Source organism: Salvelinus fontinalis, chromosome 1 (assembly GCF_029448725.1).
Source record: "Salvelinus fontinalis isolate EN_2023a chromosome 1, ASM2944872v1, whole genome shotgun sequence".
NCBI lineage: Eukaryota > Metazoa > Chordata > Actinopteri > Salmoniformes > Salmonidae > Salvelinus > Salvelinus fontinalis.
In genome coordinates, this window is record NC_074665.1 from 41,811,141 (window position 1) to 41,836,243 (window position 25,103).

The 25,103-nt window shown below is 43.9% G+C and overlaps 1 protein-coding gene across 1 annotated transcript; it reads right to left on the reverse strand.

Moving 5' to 3' along the window:
* Positions 1–1,286: 1,286 nt before the first annotated feature.
* kcnh6b (potassium voltage-gated channel, subfamily H (eag-related), member 6b) lies at positions 1,287–19,702 on the reverse strand (the record flags this gene model as incomplete). The annotated part of the gene is made up of 11 exons (XM_055925479.1): positions 1,287–3,295; positions 3,393–3,585; positions 5,221–5,410; positions 5,565–5,825; positions 5,915–6,026; positions 6,222–6,415; positions 7,286–7,538; positions 7,976–8,175; positions 8,371–8,764; positions 9,263–9,688; positions 19,472–19,702. Coding segments are annotated over 11 exons (2,739 nt in total), but the record flags the coding sequence as incomplete, so codon positions are not given.
* Positions 19,703–25,103: the final 5,401 nt, after the last annotated feature.

Sequence of the window (25,103 nt, forward strand, 5' to 3'; positions counted from 1 at the left end):
GTGGCTTCAATAAGAGAGGGCAGTCATTCTCCCCTGTTCGGGAGACACTGGTGACTTGAATGATGCAGTTCATGTTCCACATTTAAATAATAAAATGAGCATGAAATTCAGGTTGAATTTTCTTATCATTTTACAAAAAAGACCTCTAACAGTTAAACATTTAATTTGGGAGGTATTTCAAATGTTACATGTGTCAATTCTCAATCAGACACCCAACAAATAAAGGTGGCTCATAATTAGGCATGCCTCAATTATTTTATGTAAAACTCACAAAATAAAGTGGTGCGTTATGGGATACCAGGTTTGTATGGTCGGCTATGAAAAGCCAACAGACTTGTTCCTGAGGTGTTGACCTGTTGCGCCCTCTATAACCAGTGTGATTATTATTTGACCCTGCTGGTCATCTATGAACATTTGAACATTTTTAAGAACTATCTGGCCTTAATGGCTATGCACTCTTATCTCCACCCGGCCCAGTCAGAAGATGACTGGCCACCCCTCAGAGCCTGGTTCCTCTCTAGGTTTCTTCCTAGGTTCCTGCCTTTCTAGGGAGTTTTTCCTAGCTGCTGTGCTTCTGCATTGCTTGCTGTTTGTGGTTTTAGGCTGGGTTTCTGTATAAGCACTTTAAGACATCTAATGATGTAAAAAGGGCTTTATAAATACATTTGAATCCGCTTTGCTCTGAAGCGGCAGCTGACTTCACCCACTTTGAGACTAACACAGTGCCAACGACGTGGGCCCGCTACCAATAACTGTGGGCTCTCCTTCTCCGTGGCCGACGTGAGTAAGACATTTAAGCTTGTTAACCCTTGCAGGGCTGCTGGCCCAGACGGCATCCCTAGCCGCGTCCTCAGAGCATGCGCAGACCAGCTGGCTGGAGTGTTAACAGACATATTCAATCGCTCCCTATCCAAGTCTGTTTTCCCCACATGCTTCAAGATGTCCACCATTGCTCCTGTACCCAAGAAAGCAAAGGTAACTGAACTAATTGACTATTGCCCGGTAGCACTCACTTCTGTCATCGTGAAGTGCTTTGAGAGACTAGTCGGATCATATCACCTATGACCTACTTCAATTTCCTTATCGCCCAATAGATCCACAGACGATGCCATCGCACTGCACACCGCCCTATCCCATCTGGACAAGAGGAATACCTATGTAAGAATGTTGTTCATTGACTATAGCTCAGTATTCAACACCATAGTATCCTCCAGGCCTGTGCAACTGGGTCCTGGACTTCCTGACCCCCCCCCCCCCCCCCCCCCCCCCGGTGAAAGTGGGAAACAACACATCCACTTTGCTGATCCTCAACACTGGGGCCCCACAAGGATGCATGCTCAGCCCCCTCTTGTGCTCCCTGTTCACCTATGAATGCGTGGCCTATGAATGCGTAGTAGGCCTGATTACCAACAATGATGAGACAGCCTACAGGGAGGTGGTGAGGGCCCTGGGAGTGTGGTGCCAGGAAAATAACCTCGCCCGAAGTCAACAAAACTAAAGAGCTCATCGTGGACTTCAGGAAACAGCAGAGAGATCCCCCCCCCCATCCACAGACGGGACCGCAGTGGAGAAGGTGGAAAGCTTCAAGTTCCTCGCCGTACACATCACTGAAATGGTCCAACTGAAATGGTCTGAAATGGTCCACCCACACAGACAGTGTGGTGAAGAAACCCTCAAACTTTTACAGATGCACAATTGAAAACATCCTGTTGGCTGTATCACTGCCTGGTACAGAAACTGCACCGCCCGCAACCACAGGGCTCTCCAGAGGGTGGTGCGGTCTGTTCAACGCATCACCGGGGGTAAGCTACCTGCCCTCCAGGACAGCTACAGCACTCGATGTCACAGGAAGGTCAAAAAGATCAAGGACTTCAACCACCCGAGCCACTGCCTGTTCACCTCGTTATCATCCAGAAGGCGAGGTCAGTACAGGTGCATCAAAGCTGAGACCGAGAGACTGAAAAACCAGCTATCTCAAGGCCATCAGACTGTTAAATAGCCATCACTAGCACATTAGAGGCTGCTGCCCTATATACATAGACTTGAAATCACTGTCCAGTTAAATGATAGAACACTAGTCACTTTAATGTATACACATTTTGCATTACTCACCTCATATGTGTATATACTGTATTCTATCCTATTCTACTGTATCTTCGTCTATGCTGCTCTGATGTTGCTCGTCCAAATATTTATTTAGTCTTAATTCCATTCCTTTACTTTAGATTGTGTATATTGTTAGATATTACTGCACTGTTGGAGCTAGAAACGAGCATTTCGCTACACCCACAATAACATCTGCTAAACACGTATGTGACAAATACATTTGATTTGAAGTGGCTATTGGAGGGTCTAATTAGCCCCTGCACCCACTAATTTTCACTCCCTCTGCTTTGGGACATTTGCATATGTCGGACGAGCGGGTGAATGCGCAAATGGAAGGACAAGGGGAAGGGAGTGACATGGAATTCAGCCTTTCCATAAACAACCTCAACCCCCTCCCCTAGGCACTTAATCTTAAAGGGGAAGTTCAGTGTTTTCCAACTTAATGTTAGATGGTTTTTCACCCTGAAAGTATTTTATGAGCCATGAGAATCGTATTCATGGTTCGGTTTTCTCTGAACAGCCATTAAAATCTTCAGCTAACCCTAGCCGACGCTAGCAAAAAATCTATGAAAGTGATGGGGGCATTCAGTACTTGTATAAACATTGCCAAAACAACTGTAATCAACTCATTATTTGGTTTGATGTTACATGATTTTACCTTTTTCGTACAGTTCCGCATGCCATGTCCCCATCAATTTCAGATTTTTTGTCTAGTGGTGGCTAAAGTTAGCAGGACTTTAACGACTGTTTAATCTCATCCACCTACTCCGATCTCAGTACATAGGGGATAGGGGCTGTTAAAGGACAGGGCCTGGAAAGACATGTTTTGCTACTATCTTGCAATCCGTATATGAGTGGAAGCAGTCTGTAGGATCCCAGGTTTGGGGAACTAGGGACAGGGGTCTCAGGTCACAGAAAGCACAGGATCTGAGAGATGTTTCTGGATCTCCGCCTGCCCTGAGGCGTCCAGTTTCCCGGGCAATGAGGGGAAGCGGAGGCTGCCACTTAGTCTGGACGTTTCCATGAGAGACAGTGACCGCTTGACCGTCGGCTGGGAGGAGAGTGACACAGTCGGCTCCATCTCCGGGGTGACGGACATGGTGTCGTCGGACTCAACAGTCAGATGGATACCGCTGGACAGCGACTCCTGGGACTTCAGGGGCAACTTGAGGTCAGGCTGGGCAGAGCTCTACAACAAAACAATCAAGGGTGAGTATGCAGTCACAGGTTGGAGGTTTAACTACAGTAACACAGCTTCTGTGAAGGTTTCAGGTGCTTTTTCCTACCTGCGTGGATGCTTGGTTGTCCATCTGTATGGGTGGGATCTGGTACATGGTGTGCAACACTGGCGCACCCGTCCCATATAGGCCAGGTGAGTCTATGGCTGACACAGTGCTGTAAGCGGGCGGTACCGGCGTCATCTGCCTTTGGAGCAGCTGCAGGATGACGTTGATATCGGCAGTCATTTGAATCTCCAGTCTGGTAATGGAGGGATAAAGGGGGCAGAAAGAGGGAAGGAAAAGGAGGATTACGTAGTAGTCATGTATTCACCGTTGCCATTAAAGACCTTCCAGATAACTAAGTGGAATGTCTCTCTGGTCAAAGTTAGTCTAACTCCATAAGCTCCAGTTTGTTAATGTGTGGAGTGGGGGTACAGGAACTGCTTTTGTTTGAATTAGAGATGGTCCCTTTTAAGGTAAAGTGCAAATGAAAACAATTTACTGAGCTACAATTCATAAGGAAATCAGTCGGATTTCATATGACTGAGAATACAGATATGCATCTGTTGGTCACATACCTTAATAAAAAAGGTAGGGGTGTGGATCAGAGAAACAAGTCAGTATCTGGTATGACCACCATTTTGTCTCCTATAGCGCTACATCTCCTTTGCATAAAGTTGCCTGTGGAATGTTGTCCCACTTCTCTTCAATGGCTCTGCGAAGTTGCAAGATATTGGCAGGAACTGGAACACGCTGTTGTACACATTGAACCAGAACATCCCAAACGTGCTCAATGGGTGACATGTCTGGTGCGTATACAGGCCATGGAAGAACTGGGACATTTTCAGGTTCCAGGAATTGTATACAGATCCTTGCAACGTCGGCTGTGCATTTATCATGCTGAAACAGGAGGTGATGGTGGCGGATAAATGGCACAACAATGGGCCTCAGGATATCGTCATGGTATCTTTGTGCATTCAAATTGCCATCGATAAAATGCAATTATGTTCATTGTCTGCCCATACCATAACCCCACCGCCACCATGTGTCACTGTTCACAACGTTGAAAACAGCAAATCGCTCACCCACATGTGCCATGTGCCCGGTACAGGTGAAACTGGGATTCATTCGTGAAGAGTATACTTCTCCAGCGTGACAGTGGCCATCCAAGGTGAGCATTTGCCCACTGAAGTCGGTTACGATGCCGAACTGCAGTCAGGTCAAGACCCTGGTGAGGACGACCACGCAAATGAGCTTCCCTGTTTCTTCGGTTGTGCAAAACCCACAGTTTCATCAGCTGTCCGGGTGGCTGGTCTGAGACGATCCTGTAGGTGAAGAAGCAGGATGTGGAGGACCTGGGCTGGCGTGGTTACACGTGGTCTGCGGTTGTGAGGCCGGTTGGACGTACTGCCAAATTCTCTAAAAGACATTGGAGGTGGCTTATGGTAGAGAAATTAACATTCAATTCTCTGGCAACAGCTCTGGTGGACATTACTGCAGTCAGCATGTCAATTGCATGCTCCCTCAACTTGAGACGTGTGGCTTTTATTGTCCCCAGCACAAGGCGCAACTGTGTAATGATCATGCTGTTTAACCAGTTTCTTGATATGCCACACCTGTCAGGTGGATGGATTATCTTGGCAAAGGAGAAATTGTCACTAACAGGGATGTAAACAAATTAGTGCACAAAATGTGAGCTAAATAAGCTTTTTGTGCATATGGAACATTTCTGTGATCTTTCATTTCAGCTCAGGAAACATTTTATTTCAGATCGTATCAGCCAGCGTTGCACCCTAGGTAAGTTGAAAATAAGCTAAAATGTGCAGGCTCAGCTGTTTGTCTTGCTCAACTGTTGAAAATCGTTTTGTAATAGTAAGCGTGTTGTTCCTCGCACCTGTTGAGCTGTGACTGTAGTAGTTCCAGTCGGGACTCCAGCTCACTGGGCCTCTCCTCTGTGAACGGGGGCGGGTGGTATGAGGTCCGAACCGAAGAGGAGCGCCACTGCCTGTTGGAGTACTGGACCGACTGCCTCTCTGGCCAGTATTGAACATACCCAGACATGTTCGGTGAGAGGTTAGAAGTGGCTGGAAACATTTACAGAGTGAAAATAACAGAACATTATTGTTGATCAACTGATGTCTTTTTGATTCTTTTGGGATTCGAATCAGCAACCCTCCGGTCCAGTAATGCTACATAACATACAATTGAAATGGAGGTACCATACTGCTCATACTGTACCTGGTTGAGCCCTGTCCATGGGGGCCTCTCTGCCCACTGTGGCGTCACTAGGGGGCTTCAGCCGCACCACTGAGGGGGAGTATTCCAGCCAATCGTCGTCCGGAGGGTACAGCTCCACCTTGCCCCCTTGGGTTAGGGGCTTGTTTAGGTCCTCGCTGGACTGGGAGCAAGGCGACTCACAGCTGCAGCCCTCCTCCCAGGGGGGCTGTGGGACCGAATGGCGTTGGCGGTAGGGGTACGGGTCGTCCTGGTCCATGCCGTCTGTCCAAAGTAGAATGTAAAAAATAAGTCCATACAGCTAGCTCGCTTGATACATACAGCCCCTGATTCAACTAATCAACTTAACTTACCAGGACCGTTGCGACAGTCCAGGGAGTGTCCCCTGTGTCGTGGCTTACTACGACTGTATCCACAATCATCACCAGAATCATCAGCCAACAGTATTGGTGGGACCTGGTCAGCCTGACATACCAGACATACAGAAATGGCAAGACACAAACTGAACACATCCCAATACAATGATACAGTGCCAACAATCCCATTTCATTGGACACAGTGAACCAAAAGGATCTTGTTCATCAATAGCATAAATATCCCAACTAAAATGTGTCCATTTTCTGAGTTTAGCCACGTGTGTGTGTGTGTTTTTCTTCTTACGTCTCTTAGGTCAAAGGTGAACTCCAAGTTTGCCCAAAAGTTGTCGGCAAAGCCTGGATAAATGTCTAGAACTTCGAGAAGGTCATCCCTCTGAATCCGGTGCAGGTCACAGTAAGTGATGGCGCGCACGTCAGAGTTGGACTTGCCTGGCTCTGCATACATGTGGATAGGCTCCCCAAAGATGTCATTCTTCCCTACAGGATAGAGGGAGGAAGGGGGACAGTGAGAGTACATTAAGGGGGATGGCATCACTGTTATTTTAAAGAATGCTGAACTATAGGATGTAGTTACTGTATATGATTCACATCTGTTTAAGAGGATACTGTATTTAGCTGTGGTCTGGCTGGTCTAGTGGCAATGCCGCAGCCTCCAGCACACGTATACAGTGTCGGAATAGGTTCGAGTCTGGCCTACATCCCTTTGACAACTTCACTATCCTTCCCCCACTGTCATTCTATATCTGTTCAATAAAATCTGAAAATACCTTAAATAGAATATGTAGCCTCTTTCTGCTGTTAACCATAGACATGAGAAGGGGAATGATCTTCAGAAACTACATTTACATTTCTAAAATAGTTTGAAAGACATCAATGACTAACATGTAGCTAAAGCCAATGCAGCAGATCTGACACATGTATTTATTTAACTAGGCAAATCAGTTAAGAACAAATTCTTATTTATAATGACGGCCTACCAAAAGGCAAAAGGCCTCCTGTGGGGACGGGGGCTGGAATTTAAAAAAAATAATATAGGACAAAACACACATCACTACGAGAACACAACACTACATATAGACAACAACATGGCAGAAACACGACAACAACACAGCATGGTAGCAGCACACAACATGGTACAAACATTATTGGGCACAGACAACAGCACAAAGGGCAAGAAGGTAGAGACAACAATATCACGCCAAGCAGCCACATCGGTCAGTAAGTGTCCATGATTGAGTCTTTGAATGAAGAGACTGAGATAAAACTGTCCAGTTTGAGTGTTTGTTGCAGCTCGTTCCAGTCGCCAGCTGCAGCGAACTGAACAATAGATTTCATAGCCTTCCTTACCCAGTATGGCCACCACGACATCATCATGGGTGACCTGGATGGTACCGCGAGTGACGAAGAAGAGAGAGTTGAGGATGTCGCCTGAGTGGATGAGTGTATCCCCTGGTGGGGCATGTACAGTCTTGAAGCACAATGCCAGAGCCCGCAGACAGGCCTTGCTGCCCCCCCGGAACGCCTTGCAGTTTTGCAGCAGACTGCGATTCAGGTGCAGACATATATCAGCCTGCAAGCACTCTGGAAAACCCTTCAGCACCTTGGGAGGAAGATGGAAAGTCAACATAAATGTCAAAATCAGTAATTTTGCAATAGGGCATTCTCAATGTAAACTGAGTTTTCAGCTCTGCAGTTTATTACGCTGGATGCCTTGGGGATTTGAATAGATTTGTTGACCAGAAGATAGTCTACAGGTATAATGCTTTATAACATGTTATAAGCACATAGCCTTTATAATTTCTTAAGGCTTATAATATGTTATTTCTCAATGTACTACACCTTAACTGACTGAAAATGGCTGGTATTTAGTCAGGATCATGATGGCAGGATTATAAGACATAAGGAGGTCATACATGCTCATGACAAGTCTTACAATGCATTATAACTGCATCATAATGCATTATACCTGCAGGTTTTACGAAAAGTGTTACCGAAGAAAGTGTTTCTTACGAGTTTGGTGGCCGGTTTTCTACTCACTGCATTCATGTCAATGCCATTGGTGTAGGACCAGGCGTGCTGGAAGTACTCCTCCAGGCGGTTGCGAAGCCCGCTGGGGATCTGGTGGAAGCGGATAAACTCCTTGACCCTCAGCATCTGGGTGTGGTAGCGCGTCGTCCCTGAGTATAGGCGCTGGATGATTGCCGACACGTTTCCAAAGATGCTGGCGTACATGAGAGCTGGAGGATGAGGAGGAGCCAATGGGGCTTATAAAGGCTTATGTCAGCAATTGCACGTTGATAATGCAGTATAAGTGACATAATAAAAATATCTTGCAGTTGTTGACATAAGTATTTATGAAATGTACTACTTTTGAATGCAGTGTGTATGGATTGTGAATGTGGTCTGAGTAAATCGAACATTTAGGGACTTACATCCAATAACCATAACACAGATGGAGAAGAGCTTCTCTGAATTGGTGTTGGGGGAGACGTTCCCAAAGCCCACACTGGTCAAGCTGCTGAAGGTAAAGTAGAGTGCAGTGATGTAATAGTCCTTAGCGGACGGACCCGAGCCAGGTTCACTTGCGTTGTACGCCTTGCCAAGCTGCTCAGCCAGGTTGTCCAGCCAACCCGTCTCAGTGTAGGGCCTCTCCACGTAGCCAACAGCGTACCAGATACAGGCCAGCCAATGGGCGATGAGCACAAAGGTGCACATGAGCAGAAAGAGGACAGCTGCCCCGTACTCTGAGTAGCGGTCAAGCTTCCGCGCCACACGAACCAACCGAAGTAGCCGCGCTGTTTTCAGCAGGCCAATCAAGGTGGCCATCTTTAGTAGGTGGCCATTTATTGAGAATAGTAGCGAGAAGATGGGAAAAGAGAAGCAGAATGAATTGATGGGAAAATGGCTACAGGTTACTAGCAAATGTTGTTGTAAATAAGTAACACAGGAATGTTCATGCTTGGTGTCCCTAGTGGGATCTGAAACCTGCTCTCCCATGGGAGAAACCAGCCTCTTGACCATTAGATCAAAAGGGAATTCTTTCTTGGACTGATGGCAACTGACTTTTTTTTTATTGCAGACATGGTTACCTCATCATGAGACCATGAGCCCAACTCATGTCCGCTAAATAAGCTTAAACATTTATATTGTCTTATAAGGGTTATAATATTTTATGCCTATCTGGTTGGTATTTACTCAGGATCATTGAGAGGTTAACCCACTTTTGATGTCTTATTAAAGGCGTAAATGCTTTATAATGCATTATACCTGTTGGCTTCAAGGAAAGTGTTAGCCCACCAAAAAGGTTGGTTGCATTATTCTCACCTCGTCAGACCCTGAGCGGAAGATAAGCAGGTCGAAGGGTAGGGCGGCCACCAGGTCGATGGCAAACCACCCCTTGAGGTAATGCACAGCGATCTTCCACGGCTGGGTCACCACCTCGTCGTTGGGGTTGACGAACGTTGTGCGAAAGTTGATCCCGATATCCACGATGAACAGCACATCCACCATGAGGTCCACCACATTTAGTGGATTGCAGGTATAGCCGCAACGCCGCCGCAGCGAGTCCCCACGCTCATCCAATAGGAAGGCGGCCGAGTAGGGGGTGAAGAGGGCTGTGTAGAGGACCAGGAGCAGGATGACCCAGTCCCATGCCGCTTTGACGGGGCTGTAGTGCAGCAAGGTCCATGCGTGGGTGACCGGGGCCTCGATTTTGTACTCCGGCAGGACGTCAGCACCCAGAGACAGAACCTAACAGAGATCCAAATTATATTTCAGTGTTTCATTAGCATAGAGTGAGGGCCAGAGGCATTCAGCAAGTGCTCGCACACCAATTACTAATCAATACTTATTACTTTGATTTGAAGGCAAATAGTGCAACCTGCTGTAGCCTATTGATTGTGTATATGTTCATGTATTGCTTTTCTCAGTAAACAGATATGGTGCCTTGAGAAAGTATTCACACCCCTTGACCTTTTCCACGTTTTGTGTTACATCCTGAATTTAAAATTGATTAAATCAGATTTTTTTTGTCACTGGCCTACACACAATACCCCATAATGTCAAAGTGGAATTTTTACAAATTAAAAACAACTGTTTTTAGTCAATAAGTATTCATCCCCTTTGTTATGGCAAGGACTCACTTTGTGTGCAATAAGTGTTTAACACGATTTGTTTAATGACTAATGGCTGTGATATGAGAAAACTGAGGATGGATCAACAACATTGCAGTTACTCCACAATACTAACCTAATTGGAAGAATGAAAAGAAGAAAGCCTGTACAGAATAGAAATATTCAAACACATGCATCCTGTTTGCAACAAGGCACTAAAGTAACATGCTGACCAGATCGCCATTGCGACACAGGTTGAAATATCAAAACAAACTCTGAACCAACTATATTAATTTGGGAACAGTTCGAAAAGTACTAAACATTTATGACAATAGCTAGCTAGCTTTCTGTTGCTAGTTAATTTGTCCTCTACTCCGACAATTAATCCACAGATGAAAGGGTAACGTTAAACCGAGTTAGTTTCTAGTAATCTCCTACAGGCTTGTTCTTTGGACTTTATATGGTGGTTGGCAACCAACTTTAAGGTGCATTAACACAACTGACTAGAGTGTGGACCTCAGTTCAGCTTTCAATCACCCACGGTATATGATCCGAAAAACTAATGAGATGGGAGAGGCAGGACTTGCAGCGTGTCACAAATAGAACCAAGTTCTATTTTAGCACCTGGCTATACAGACGCTTGTTGACGCGCATGAGCAATGGGAGGCAATGATTGAATAACATGTATGTGTAAATGTATTTTGCAGCGCACGCGACGTGAGCAGTGTGGTCAGCATGTAATACTGCCCCAAAACATTGCTATGCAATTATGTTCTTCTAAGATCCTCAATGTTCTAGTCACTGAAAATAGCCCCTAAAAGGTTCTTCCAAGAACACCATAGCAGGTGGGATTCATTGAGGAACCGCCTTAGTTGGTGAGGATTCTTGTAGGACCCTAACTGCTCAACGGAACTTTTGGATTTGAATTTGAGAGGACAGCAGGTGCAGCCACTTAACTTAAATTGAGATATTAACATTTTTCAGTTAAGTGAATGCACCGGCTGTCCTTTCAAATTCAAATCCAAAGTTTCAGTTGGGCAGTTAGTTGGTGGGGGTTCTTACAGGACCCTAAGGCGCAACACAATTCAACAGATGCATTTGGCATGCTGACTGCAGGAATGCCCACCAGAGCTGTTGCCAGAGAATTGAATGTCGTTTTAGAGAATTTGGCAGTACGTCCAACCGGCCTCACATCTGCAGACCATGTGTAACCATGCCAGGCCATGACCTCCACATCCGAAATCTTCACCTGCAGGATCATCTGAGACCAGCCACCTGGACAGCTGATGAAACTGAGGAGTATTTCTGTCTGTAATAAAGCCTGTTTGTGGGGGGAAACTCATTCTGATAGGCTGGGCCTTGCTCGGCAGTGGGTGGGCCTATGTCCTCCCAGGCCCACCCATGGCTGCTTCCCTGCACAGTCATGTGAAATCTATATATTAGGGCCTAATACGTTTATTTTAAATGACTGATTTCCTTATATATACTGTAACTAAGTGAAATTGTTCCATGTTGCGTTTACACAGTTGAAGTTGGAAGTTTACATACACTTAGGTTGGAGTCATTAAAACTCGTTTTTCAACCACTCCACAAATTTCTTGTTAACAAACTATAGTTTTGTCAAGTCGGTTAGGACATCTACTTTGTGCATGACACAAGTAATTTTTCCAACAATTGTTTACAGATTATTTCACTTATAATTCACTGTATCACAATTCCAGTGGGTCAGAAGTTTACATTCACTAAGTTGACTGTGTCTTTAAACAGCTTTGAAAATTCCAGAACATGATGTCATGGCTTTAGAATCTTTTGTTAGGCTAATTGACATCATTTGAGTCAATTGGAGGTGTACCTGTGGATGTATTTCAAGACCTACCTTCAAACTCAGTGCCTCTTTGCTTGACATCATGGGGAAATCAAAATAAATCAGACAAGACCTCAGAAAATAAATTGTGGACCTCCACAAGTCTGGTTCATCCTTGGGAGCAATTTCCAAATGCCTGAAGATACCACATTCATCTTTACAAACAATAGTACGCAAGTATAAACACCATGGGACCACGCAGCCATCATACCACTCAGGAAGGAGACGCGTTCTGTCTCCTAGAGAAGAATGTACAGTCGTGCAAAAAGTGCAAATCAATCCCAGAACAACAGCAAAAGACCTTGTGCTGGAGGAAACAGGTACAAAAGTATCTATATCCACAGTAAAACAAGTCCTATATCGACATGACCTGAAAGGCCGCTCAGCAAAGGAGAAGCCACTGCTCCAAAACCGCCATAAAAAAGCCAGACTATGGTTTGCAACTGCACATTTCGACAAAGATCGTACTTTTTGGAGAAATGTCCTCTGGTCTGATGAAACAAAAATATAACTGTTTGGCCATAATGACCATTATTATGTTTGGAAGAAAAATGGGGAGGCTTGCAAGCCAAAGAACACCATTCCAATCGTGAAGCATGGGGGTGTCAGCATCATGTAGTGGGGGTGCTGTGCTGCAGGAGGGACTGGTGCACTTCACAAAATAGATGGCATCATGAGGTAGGAAAATTATGTGGATATATTGAAGCAACATCTCAAGACATCAGTTAGGAAGTTAAGGCTTGGTCGCAAATGGGTCTTCCAAGTGGACAATGACCTCAAGCATACTTCCAAAGTTGTGGCAAAATGGCTTAAGGACAACAAAGTCACGGTATTGGACTTTGAGTGGCCATCACAAAGCCCTGACCTCAATCCTATAGAAGATTTGTGGCCAGAACTGAAAAAGCTTGTGCTAGCAAGGAGGCCTACAAAACTGACTCTGTTACACCAGCTCTGTCAGGAGGAATGGGCCAAAATTCCCCCAACTTAATGTGGGAAGCTTGTGGAAGTCTACCTGAAGCGTTTGACCCAAGTTAAACAATTTAAAGGCAATGCTACCAAATACTAATTGAGTGTATGTGAACTTCTGACCCACTGGGAATGTGATGAAATAAATAAAAGCTGAAATAAATAATTCTCTCTATTATTATTCTGACATTTCACATTCTTAAAATAAAGTGGTGATCCTAACTGACCTAAGACAGGGAATTTTTATTAGGATTAAATGTCAGGAATTGTGAAAAACTGAGTTTCAAAGTATGCTAAGGTGTATATAAACTTCCAACTTCAACTGTATTGATGTTCATTATACACTGCTCAAAAAAATAAAGGGAACACTTAAACAACACAATGTAACTCCAAGTCAATCACACTTCTGTGAAATCAAACTGTCCACTTAGGAAGCAACACTGATTGACAATAAATTTCACATGCTGTTGTGCAAATGGAATAGACAAAAGGTGGAAATTATACCCAATTAGCAAGACACCCCCCAAAACAGGAGTGATTCTGCAGGTGGTGACCACAGACCACTTCTCAGTTCCTATGCTTCCTGGCTGATGTTTTGGTCACTTTTGAATGCTGGCGGTGCTCTCACTCTAGTGGTAGCATGAGACAGAGTCTACAACCCACACAAGTGGCTCAGGTAATGCAGTTCATCCAGGATGGCACATCAATGCGAACTGTGGCAAAAAGGTTTGCTGTGTCTGTCAGCGTAGTGTCCAGGGCATGCAGGCTCTACCAGGAGACAGGCCAGTACATCAGGAGACGTGGAGGAGGCCGTAGGAGGGCAACAACCCAGCAGCAGGACCGGTACCTCCGCCTTAGTGCAAGGAGGTGCACTGCCAGAGCCCTGCAAAATGACCTCCAGCAGGCCACAAATGTGCATGTGTCAGCATATGGTCTCACAAGGGGTCTGAGGATCTCATCTCGGTACCTAATGGCAGTCAGGCTACCTCTGGCGAGCACATGGAGGGCTGTGCGGCCCCACAAAGAAATGCCACCCCACACCATGACTGACCCATCGCCAAACCGGTCATGCTGGAGGATGTTGCAGGCAGCAGAACGTTCTCCACGGCGTCTCCAGACTCTGTCACGTCTGTCACATGTGCTCATGTGCTCAGTGTGAACCTGCTTTCATCTGTGAAGAGCACAGGGCGCCAGTGGCGAATTTGCCAATCTTGGTGTTCTCTGGCAAATGCCAAACGTCCTGCACGGTGTTGGGCTGTAAGCACAACCCCCACCTGTGGACGTCGGGCCCTCATACCACCCTCATGGAGTCTGTTTCTAACCGTTTGAGCAGACACATGCACATTTGTGACCTGCTGGAGGTCATTTTGCAGGGCGCTGGCAGTGCACCTCCTTGCACAAAGGCGGATGTAGCGGTCCTGCTGCTGGGTTGTTGCCCTCCTACGGCCTCCTCCACGTCTCCTGATGTACTGGCCTGTCTCCTGGTAGCGCCTGCATGCTCTGGACACTACGCTGACAGACACAGCAAACCTTTTTGCCACAGTTCGCATTGATGTGCCATCCTGGATGAACTGCACTACCTGAGCCACTTGTGTGGGTTGTAGACTCCGTCTCATGCTACCACTAGAGTGAGAGCACCGCCAGCGTTCAAAAGTGACCAAAACATCAGCCAGGAAGCATAGGAACTGAAAAGTGGTCTGTGGTCACCACCTGCAGAATCACTCCTGTTTTGGGGGGTGTCTTGCTAATTGGGTATAATTTCCACCTTTTGTCTATTCCATTTGCACAACAGCATGTGAAATTTATTGTCAATCAGTGTTGCTTCCTAAGTGGACAGTTTGATTTCACAGAAGTGTGATTGACTTGGAGTTACATTGTGTTGTTTAAGTGTTCCCTTTATTTTTTTGAGCAGTGTATAAGCAGAAACATATCTAAATTAGGCCCCAAAATATTCTGCACCTTGTCCCAAAAAACATCTGATGACTCTGACTGTAGCCTACAGCACCATTTCTATAAGCTAAGCAGGGTTGGTCCTGGATGGGAGACCAAGTGGTGATGGCCAGTAGGAGGCACCCTTTCCCCTGGTCAAAGATATATAAATATCCCATTCCCCCAGGGCTGTGATTGGGGACGTTGCCCTATGTAGGGTGCTGTCTTTCTGTCTCTGTCTCTTTTTAGGGATGTTAAACAGGTGTCTTGACTCTCTGTTGTCACTTAAGATCCCATGATACTTACCATAAGAGTAGGGGTGTTAACCCCGGTGTCCTGGCAAAATTCCCAATCTGGCCCTCTAACCATCACGGTTACCTAATAATCCCCAGTTTACAATTGGCTCTTTCATCCCCCCTCCTCTCCCCTGTAACTATTCCCCAGGTTGTTGCTGTAAATGAGAATGTGTTCTTTGTCAACTTATCTGGTTAAAAGATGCAGAGTAGGTGAACGGATGATCTCTTCATATGTGGTTCCCACCGTGAAGCATGGAGGACGAGTTGTGATGGTGCTTTGCTGGTGACATTGTCTGTGATTTATTTAGATTTCATGGCACACTTAACCAGCATGGCTACCACAGCATTCTGTAGCAATATGCCATCTCATCTGGTTTGTGCTTAATGGGACTATCATTTGTTTTTTAACAGGACAATGACCCAAAACACACCTCCAGGCTGTGTAAGGGCTATTTGACCAAGAAGGAGATTGAGGGAGTGCTGCATCAGATGACCTGGCCTCCACAATCACCCAACCCAACCCAATTGATATGATTTGGACCACAGAGTGAAGGAAAAGCAGCCAACAAGTGCTCAGCATATGTGGGAACTCCTTCAGGACTGTTGGAAAAGCATTCCTCATGAAGCTGGTTGAGAGAATGCCAAGAGTGTGCAAAGCTGTCATCAAGGCTACTTTAAAGAATATAAAACATAAAACATATTGATTTAACACTTTTTGGGTTACTACATGATTCCATATGTGTTATTTCATAGTTATGTCTTCACTATTATTCTACAACGTAGAAAATAGTCTAGATAAATAAAAACCCTGGAATGAGTAGGTGTCTCCAAACTTTTGACTGGTACTGTATATAGGGCTCATGAAGACTAGGAATGCTCTATGAAGCCTTTAAGTTGATGTCCATTTCAATTGCATTCAATTAAATGTGCTAATCACCTTTTGACAGAAAGGTCAACAGTCATGGCCATGGGTCCCATACATACATTATAGAATGCACAGTACAAAACTACAGCCTGTTGTCCTTCACTGATATCAAACACACATTATACCATGACACTGAACCAGGATGCTGTCCCTGGGGCTCCAGCAGGCATAGATTGGACAGTGGCAGCCAGCCATTCTCCACACCCAGGAGATATAACATCTATTCAACACCCATAGTGATTTTTCCACTAGCGGGTCAACCACATTGCCTCCCACGTGCCCTAATACTGACACCAGGCATCAATGATTTCCCTGTAGGGTGCCAAGTCAGTATGAGTCACGGGTTAGAGGACAAATCTCAATACACCAACAAAGCATCGCATTGAGCAAATAAATTCAGTGAGCGATCGGAGACAGCTCTAGTTGTGTAACTTTGATTAGAAATGTGTGTGTGGGGAGGTGGAGACCTTCCCCTAGAATGTTTTGCCTTTCTATGCTAATTTATGGCATTTCTACACTATCTAGTTTCTACATTTCTACACTATTCCCCTGTCCCTACAGTGGAAATGATGCCTACTATTATATGACATGATACGAAATATGATGTGATATTACTAACTAGACGAATTGACCGCTATGTGTAACGTCATATGGAGTTAAGATGTTCATGATGACAATAATTCCAAGTGCTTACGCTGTCTCACAATACCAAACTCTGATAAGCCAACTCAAATGTTGCTATCTGAGATATACAAACACAGCGAGACTGAATCCTGAGGAATACTTAAATATAATATGGTTAAATATAATATACATATACACTACCGTTCAAAAGTTTGGGGTCACTTAGCAATGTCCTTGTTTTTTCAAGAAAAGCGGAAAAAAATGGTCTATTAAAATAACATCAAATTGATCAGAAATACAGTGTAGACATTGTTAATGTTATAAATTACTTTTGTAGCTGGAAACAGCAGATTTTTTATGGAATATCTACATAGACCCAGGCCCATTATCAGCAACCATTACTCCTGTGTTCCAACGGCAGGTTGTGTTAGCTAATCCAAGTTTATCATTTGAAAAGGCTAATTGATCATTAGAAAACCCTTTTGCATGTATGTTAGCACAGCTGAAAGCTGTTGTTCTGATTAAAGAAGCAATAAAACTTATTTAGACTAGTTGAGTATCTGGGTTTGTGGTATTTGTGGGTATGATTACAGGCTCAAAATATTAAGAAACAAATACTTTCTTCAGAAACTCGTCAGTCTATTCTTGTTCTGAGAAATTAAGGCTATTCCATGCGAGAAATTGGCAAGAGAGATCTCGTACAACGCTGTATACTACTCCCTTCACAGAACAGCGGAAACTGGCTCTAACCAGAATAGAAAGAGGAGTGGGAGGCCCCGGTGCACAACTGAGCAAGAGGACAAGTACATTAGTGTCTAGTTTGAGAAACAGATGCCTCACAACTGGCGGCGACTCTGGGATGCTGGCCTTCTAGGCAGAGTTGCAAAGAAAAAGCCTTGTCTCAGACTGGTGAATAAAAAAAAAGATTAAGATGGGCAAAAGAACACAGACACTGGACAGAGTAACTCTGCCTAGAAGGCCAGCATCCTGGAGTCACCTCTTCACTGTTAACGTTGAGGACTTGTGAGTTGAGGACTTGTGAGACTTGTGAGGAGTACTTTGTTTCTGGCCATTTTGAGCCTGTAATCAAAGCCACAAATGCTGATTCTCCAGATACTCAACTAGTCTAAAGAAGACCAGTTTTATTGCTTCTTTAATCAGGACAACAGTTTTCAGCTGTGCTAACATAATTGCAAAAGGGTTTTCTAACGGTCAATTAGCCTTTTAAAATGATAAAGTTGGATTAGCTAACACAACGTGCCATTGGAACACAGGAGTGATGGTTGCTGATAATGGGCCTCTGTAGATATTCCATTAAAAATCAGCCGTTTCCAGCTACAATAGTCGTTTACAACAGTAACATTGTCTACACTGTATTTCTGATTAATTTGATGTTATTTTAATGGACAAAAAATGTGCTTTTTTTCAGAAACAAGGACATTTCTAAGTGACCCCAAACTGGTAGTTGAATGGTAGTGTACAAGTCCTTAACCAACAATGCAGTTTTAAGAAAATGGGGGTAGAAGCGTTTTAGAAGCCTCTTGGACCTAGACTTGGCGCTCCGGTACTCCTTGCCATGCTGTAGCACAGAGAACAGTCTATGACTAGGGTGGCTGGAGTCTTTGACAATTTTTAGGGCCTTCCTCTGACACCACCTGGAATAGAGATCCTGGATGGCAGGAAGCTTGGCCCCGGTGATGTACTGGGCCGTACGCACTACCCTCTGTAGTGCCTTGTGGTCGGAGGCCGAGCAGTTGTCATGCCAGACCAGGCATACCAGGTTTTCTTTTATTGGATTTTGTCTGTGCTTAGCTCTATTCCATTTATTTTTATCCCAAAAAACTTCTTAGTCCTTGCCAATTACAAGCATACCCATAACATGATGCAGCTCCCACCATGCTTGAAAATTTGAAGAGTGGTACTCAGTGATGTGTTCTGTTGGATTTGCCCCAAACATAATACTTCATATTCAGGACATGAAGTTAATTTGTTTGCAGTTTTACTTTAGTGCCTTATTGTAAACAGGATGCATGTTTTGGAGTATTCGCTACAGGCTTCCTTCTTTTCAATCTGTCATTTAGGTTAGTATTTAGGTCATATTGTTGATCCATCCTCAGTTCTCTCTTATCACAGCCATTAATAAACTAACTTTTTTAAAGTCACCATTGTCCTCATGGTGAAATCCCTGAGCAGTTTCCTTCCTCTTTGGCAGCTGAGTTAGGAAGGACACCTGTATCTTTGCAGTGGCTGGGTGCATTGATACACCATCAAAAGTGTAATTATTAACTTCACCATGCTCAAAGGGCTATTCAATGTCTGTTTCTTTTTTTTTACCCATCTACCAATAGGTGCCCTTCTTTGCGAGGCATTGGAAAACCTCTCTTGTCGTTGTGGTTGAATCTGTGTTTGAAATTCACTGCTCAACTGAGGGACTTTATAGATAATTGTATGTGTGGGGTACAGAGAGGAGGTAGTCATTCGAAAATCATGTTTTAAACACTACTATTGCACACAGAGAGTCCAGGCAACTTATTATGTGACTTGTAAAGCAAACGTTTACTCCTGAACTTATTTGGGCTTGCCGTATAACAAAGGTGTTGACTATTTACTGAATCAAGACATTTCAGCTTGACATTTTTTTATGGACATAATTCCACTTTGACATTATTGGGTATTGTGTGTAGGCCAGTGACACAAAATCTACATTTAATCAATTTGAATTCAGGCTGTAACACAAAATGTGGAAAAGGGGTGTGAATACACTGTATACATTTTTATACTATACTTATATATACACACACACACACACCACCCTACCTGTGTGACCTTGTCTGTGACGTTCTGTGTGCGCTCCTTCACCTTGGCTGGGGAAAGGAGCTCCACCCTGGAGGCCGGGGGGGACAGCATGTCGGGTTTGAAGGGAGGGGGGGCAAGGTTGGCTGTTCCCCAAGTCTTCATTAGGTCCGAGTCGGACGTGGAGTTCAGCTGGCAAAGCTGGAGGTCTGATGGAGCTCCAATGTTCCCACCAGACAGGTAATTCGGGGCCAATGACAGGAGACAAAGAAAAACAGGCACCCATGTTTAGTTAAAGAGACAATGACACAAGTCCCAATGTGGTTATGTATGCATTTGCTTATTAACATTTTGATGAAGAACCAAAAAATGATTTCTTATCTTGACCCAGAACCAAGTTTGTCTCAAGAGACTAGAATTTGCAAATATGCTATTAAAGAGTGACTATTGTGGCAGAATTCAACCTTTCAGCTCCCCTTCTCTTTTCAAAAATCCCCACAAGTTTGGAGTGTTGTGATGCTTATAAAAATCCATATAATTACCTAAATTAAGGTGTATATCTCCCCTCCCCTAATTTGTGGCAGCTAAATGAGGTAATGGGGGTGTTTCCCAATCACACCATTTATTTTTTATTTTTTACTGTATCTGTGACAAATTGCACTCTTGTTGATGTAGATGCATACCAGAATACACATAAACATCCCTATTTTCACGGCCTCCGGTCGGAATCATTCAAAGACATGTAGAATGTCAGGGAAATAGCCTTTTCAAAAGGCACATTGTCTGTAGCGCCACGCGCAGCGCTAAAACACTCCTTTGAATTAATTCCAACCTCCATTTTACTAGGGGGAGGAAATGTTTGACTATGTTTGACTTGATTTCAGGACTAGAATTCATGTACATTACTATAACAAACATTAGAAAAATGGCTTTTAAAAAGGAAACTTTATTATTAGGCTGTGAGCGAAAGACCTGTGTTCAAATACGTGTGTATTTGAATATCTGCTATTTCAAATCATTTCTGTGTACACAGCCCTAAACAAGTACTTTTATTTGAGTATTTGAATGGTTATTTGTCAAAACCAACTAGTATGTTCAAATACTTATTTCATATACCTGGGTTAAATGCATGGGAGTGTATTTGAGTGAGTGTATTACAGTTTTTCAAATACTTTCCAAGTGTATTTCCAAATAATACAAAATATTAAACTACTTGTCTTGTCAAATAGAATATATCTAAATACATACTTCAAAATGTATGTGAAAGTAATTGAGATTTTTGAAATAGTATTTGAACTCAGGTCTGTTGAGCAAGCACAAAATTGATTTTGAATGTATTTTAACACTGACAGAGGGAATGTCTGAAATGGCACCTACTCCCTACGTATGCTACTTTTGCCCATAGGGAATAGGTTGCAATTTCAAATGCAGACGGACTTACTGGTAGTGACGTGCACTTCCCCACCCTGGGCTCCCCAATCCGCCCTCATGTCCCTGGGAGAGACAGAAAGGATATCCCCTCAGGATACTAGTTCCACTAAGATGGTCCTCCACAGAATGTTCCAACAAGCAACTGGTTCAGCAACTTGTTCCACCAGAAATAAAAGTCAGAGACAGTTTTAAAATCGTATCTCCTCTGAGAAAATGTCCTCTGTTGGTCTTCCTCTCCTCCCCAAAAATTTTTACCAGTATAAAACCAGTTCCCTCAGAAAATGTCTGCCAAAATTGCGATTTATGTAAATAGTTTGAAGAGATTTCGTCAAAGTGTTTGCCAGTTGTTTTCTGGTTCCTTTTTTGCTCATAATATACATTAGAATGCTTTCCGTTAATCTGCGCAGATGACAATCTCTCTTAGCGTCATACCCTCCGAGAGTCTGACTCCCACAGGCCAGTTAACTGGGTTAGCGTTAACACGTGGCTATGCCTCTATGCCTCATTCACTAACACAGTGAACTGATCAATGACTACAGCAGAGAGCCGCCGACAAATAAAATCAATCCCAAATCACGGATAACAACAGGAAATGGTCTCAATGTTATTACATTGGACATTCCTGTCACTACATTCAATGGACCCTTTCAGTTTTGCTATAAGTATCACGCAGACACCGAAAAATGTTGTGATGTGTGGGGAACTCTACATCAAAAACAGCACGTAAAACACATTTGACTTTTCCTAGTGACCCCAACATTAGAAAAAATGAAACATCGCCTTTGTTCATATTTCCATGAAAGCTGTACACCACCAAGGTACAAAGATTGTCTTAGGGTAATTTTTGACCCGGCAGTTATAAAATCATTTACACACCAGAAAAACCACAAAGACACACACACACACACACACACACACACACACACACACAAACAGACACACACACACACACACACACACACACACACACACACACACACACACACACACACACACACACACACACACACACACACACACACACACACACACACACACACACATACACACACACACACACACGATGAGAAATTGAGAATATGTGTGCTACTGATTGAAACGTTCTTGTGCATGTGCAGCATCTCCCCTCCACGACCCCACACATGGCTCAAGTTCACAGACAAAATAAAAACAATTTCAGACAAAATAAACATTTCTTGAAAGCATTGTTTACTAATGGGGAATGCAGTCAGAGGCTATTACAGTTTTTTTCAATTGTTTAAGCACAATTTTGAAAACAGGGCCCGGTTTGTCAAAACACTACACACAATTAGCACAACCCTACACCAAAGTAGCACAACACTTCAGATCATTTGCAAAATGGAACACTTTTGTCAAAACTATACACGACTTCATAAGAATGATATTTTGTTACCATACGAAACACACACATTTCATATGACTTCAATCTTTTTGAACCAGTTACACACTGCTGTTGCTAACCTAAAACACTTTTAGCAAGTCTAATTGTCAGTGATTAGAGTAGTGTAAATGAAGTACACAGAGAAAGTGCAACTATACAAACACTACACAAGACCAACGCTGCAGACTGAGGAAAATATCATTTATTTCTCTCCATATACCCAAATCAGTCAACATGTCAACATGGAGAATCACAACAAAACATGTCCCAGTTTTCATGCTACTACAGTAGTGTGCATAACACTGTTAGCTCAGCAAACAACAGATAAACTTAAAATACTGTATCCAGTACAGGTTACAATTACAGTAAATAACAACAACAACAAACATAAAAAATAATCAGAAAAAAACTGACAATATTGTACAGAAAATACTACAGTAAACATACTATACATTATCTCTTCGCCTAGCTGGATCTGGCCAGAGAATTTCATCATCACAAGCAATATCATCATTAGCAAGACAACGCGGGAAGAACCGTCTTGAATGTCGAATCCATCCTTGCACAGCTGCGCCGTCGACTTGGTCACAGGCGTCCTCCATGGCCTGAATGAGGGGTACCTGAGCCTGGGGCTGGAGATCGTAAACCTTCCACCGCCATGCAGAGAAAAACTCTTCGATAGGGTTTAGAAACGGAGAGTATGGTGGAAGGTATAGTACTGTCAACTGTGGATGGTGTTGAAACCAGGTCTGGACCAAAGCAGAGCGGTGGAATGACACATTGTCCCAGAAGACCGTGTATTGCATCTGGTGCATTTCATTACCTACTGTGACGATGTGGTGCAATCGGTCCAAAAATGAGAGAATGTGAGGTGTGTTGTAAAGGCCCATTTTGGCATGATGGAGGACAACCCCATGCTGTGAAATGGCAGCGCAAAGGGTGATGTTACCCCCACGTTGCCCTGTGACATTGATTATATTGGTTGAAGGCATTTTGGTTGAAGGCAGGTGAACCTACCTCCTGCATTTTTATAGTGCTTAAACCTGATTGGTGTGTCTACAATTTAGCAATCATGTGTTTGTGCACCTGATGGCTGTGTTTAACAGATTGGCTCATAGGTGTGGTAATTTGACAGTCAGTGCTTTTGAATTGCAAGGAAGTGACATTATGATATACTTCTGTGTCTGATGTATACAAGTGTGTTTAGTGTTTTGCAAATCACTGTGTGTAATGTTTTGCAAATAGTGTGAAGCTGACAATGTGCTTACAGTTGTGCAAATCTAGCCTTGTGTTTTGCTCCTTGAGTGTAAGGTTTTGCTAATTGTGGGAAAAGTTAAATTGTAGTGTGTCAGCAATCGGAAAAAACTGTAAGGTGCTGCAAGTGACAGTCCCCCCAGTTCTCCCTTTGCTGAAGCCATGAGTGCACATTTCAGTGCCCAACAGGTCGTATATCTGATTTTTTCAGATGTCCAGGAGGAACAAGAGAACAATGATATAGAAGAGGAGGTATCAGAAAAAGAAGATGGGGAAGAATACAACCCAAAGAACAATGCATCATCTTCAGATGAAGAAGAAATCCCACAAGCTGAAAGAGAGACATTTTTGTCAAAGGATAGCAAAATAACATGGTCCTTGTCACAATATCCTGTGGCGCACTGCATTAGCTTCGAATAGTCCCCACGATATGCAACTTTTCAGGGAAGTCAGGAACCAATATACACAAGTCAGTTAGGAAAGCAAAGGCTAGCTTTTTCAAACAGAACAGAAAATTTGCATCCTGCAGCACTAATTGCAAAAAGCTTTGGGACACTCTAAAGTCCATGGAGAATAAGAGCACCTCCTCTCAGCTGCCCACTGCACTGAGGCTAGGAAACACTGTCACCACCGATAAATCCACGATAATCGAGAATTTCAATAAGCATTTCTCTACGGCTGGCCACACTTTCCACCTGGCTACCCCAACCCCGGCTAACAGCTTTGCACCCCCCGCAGTAACTGGCTCGAAGCCCCCCCCGCTTCTCCTTCACCCAAATCCAGACAGCTGATGTCCTGAAAGAGCTGCAGAATCTGGATCCCTACAAATCAGATGGACTAGACAATCTGGACCCTCTCTTCCTAAAATTATCTGCCGATATTGTCGCAACTCCTATTACTAGTCTGTTCAACCTCTCTTTCGTATCGTCTGAGATTCCTAAAGACTGGAAAGTGGCCGCGGTCTCCCCTCTTCAAAGGGGGAGACACTCTAGACCCAAACTGTTACAGACCTATATCCATCCTGCCCTGCCTTTCTAAAGTCTTCGAAAGCCAAGTAAACAAATAGATCACCGACCATCTCGAATCTCACCATACCTTCTCCGCTATGCAATCCGGTTTCCGAGCTGGTCACGGGTGCACCTCAGCCACGCTCAAGGTACTAAACGATATCATAATCACCATCGATAAAAAACAGTACTGTGCAGCCGTCTTCATCAACCTGGCCAAGGCTTTCGACTCTGTCAATCACCGTATTCTTATCGGCAGACTCAACAGCTTTGGTTTCTCTAATGACTGCCTCGCCTGGTTCACTAACTACTTCTCAGATAGAGTTCAGTGTGTCAAATCGGAGGGCCTGTTGTCCGGACCTCTAACAGTCTCTATGGGGGTGCCACAGGGTTCAATTCTCGGGCCGACTCTTTTGTCTGTATATTTCAATGATGTCGCTCTTGCTGTGGGTGATTATTTGATCCACCTCTACGCAGATGACACCATTCTGTATACATCTGGCCCTTCTTTGGACACTGTGTAACCAAACCTCCAAACGAGCTTCAATGCCGTACAACACTC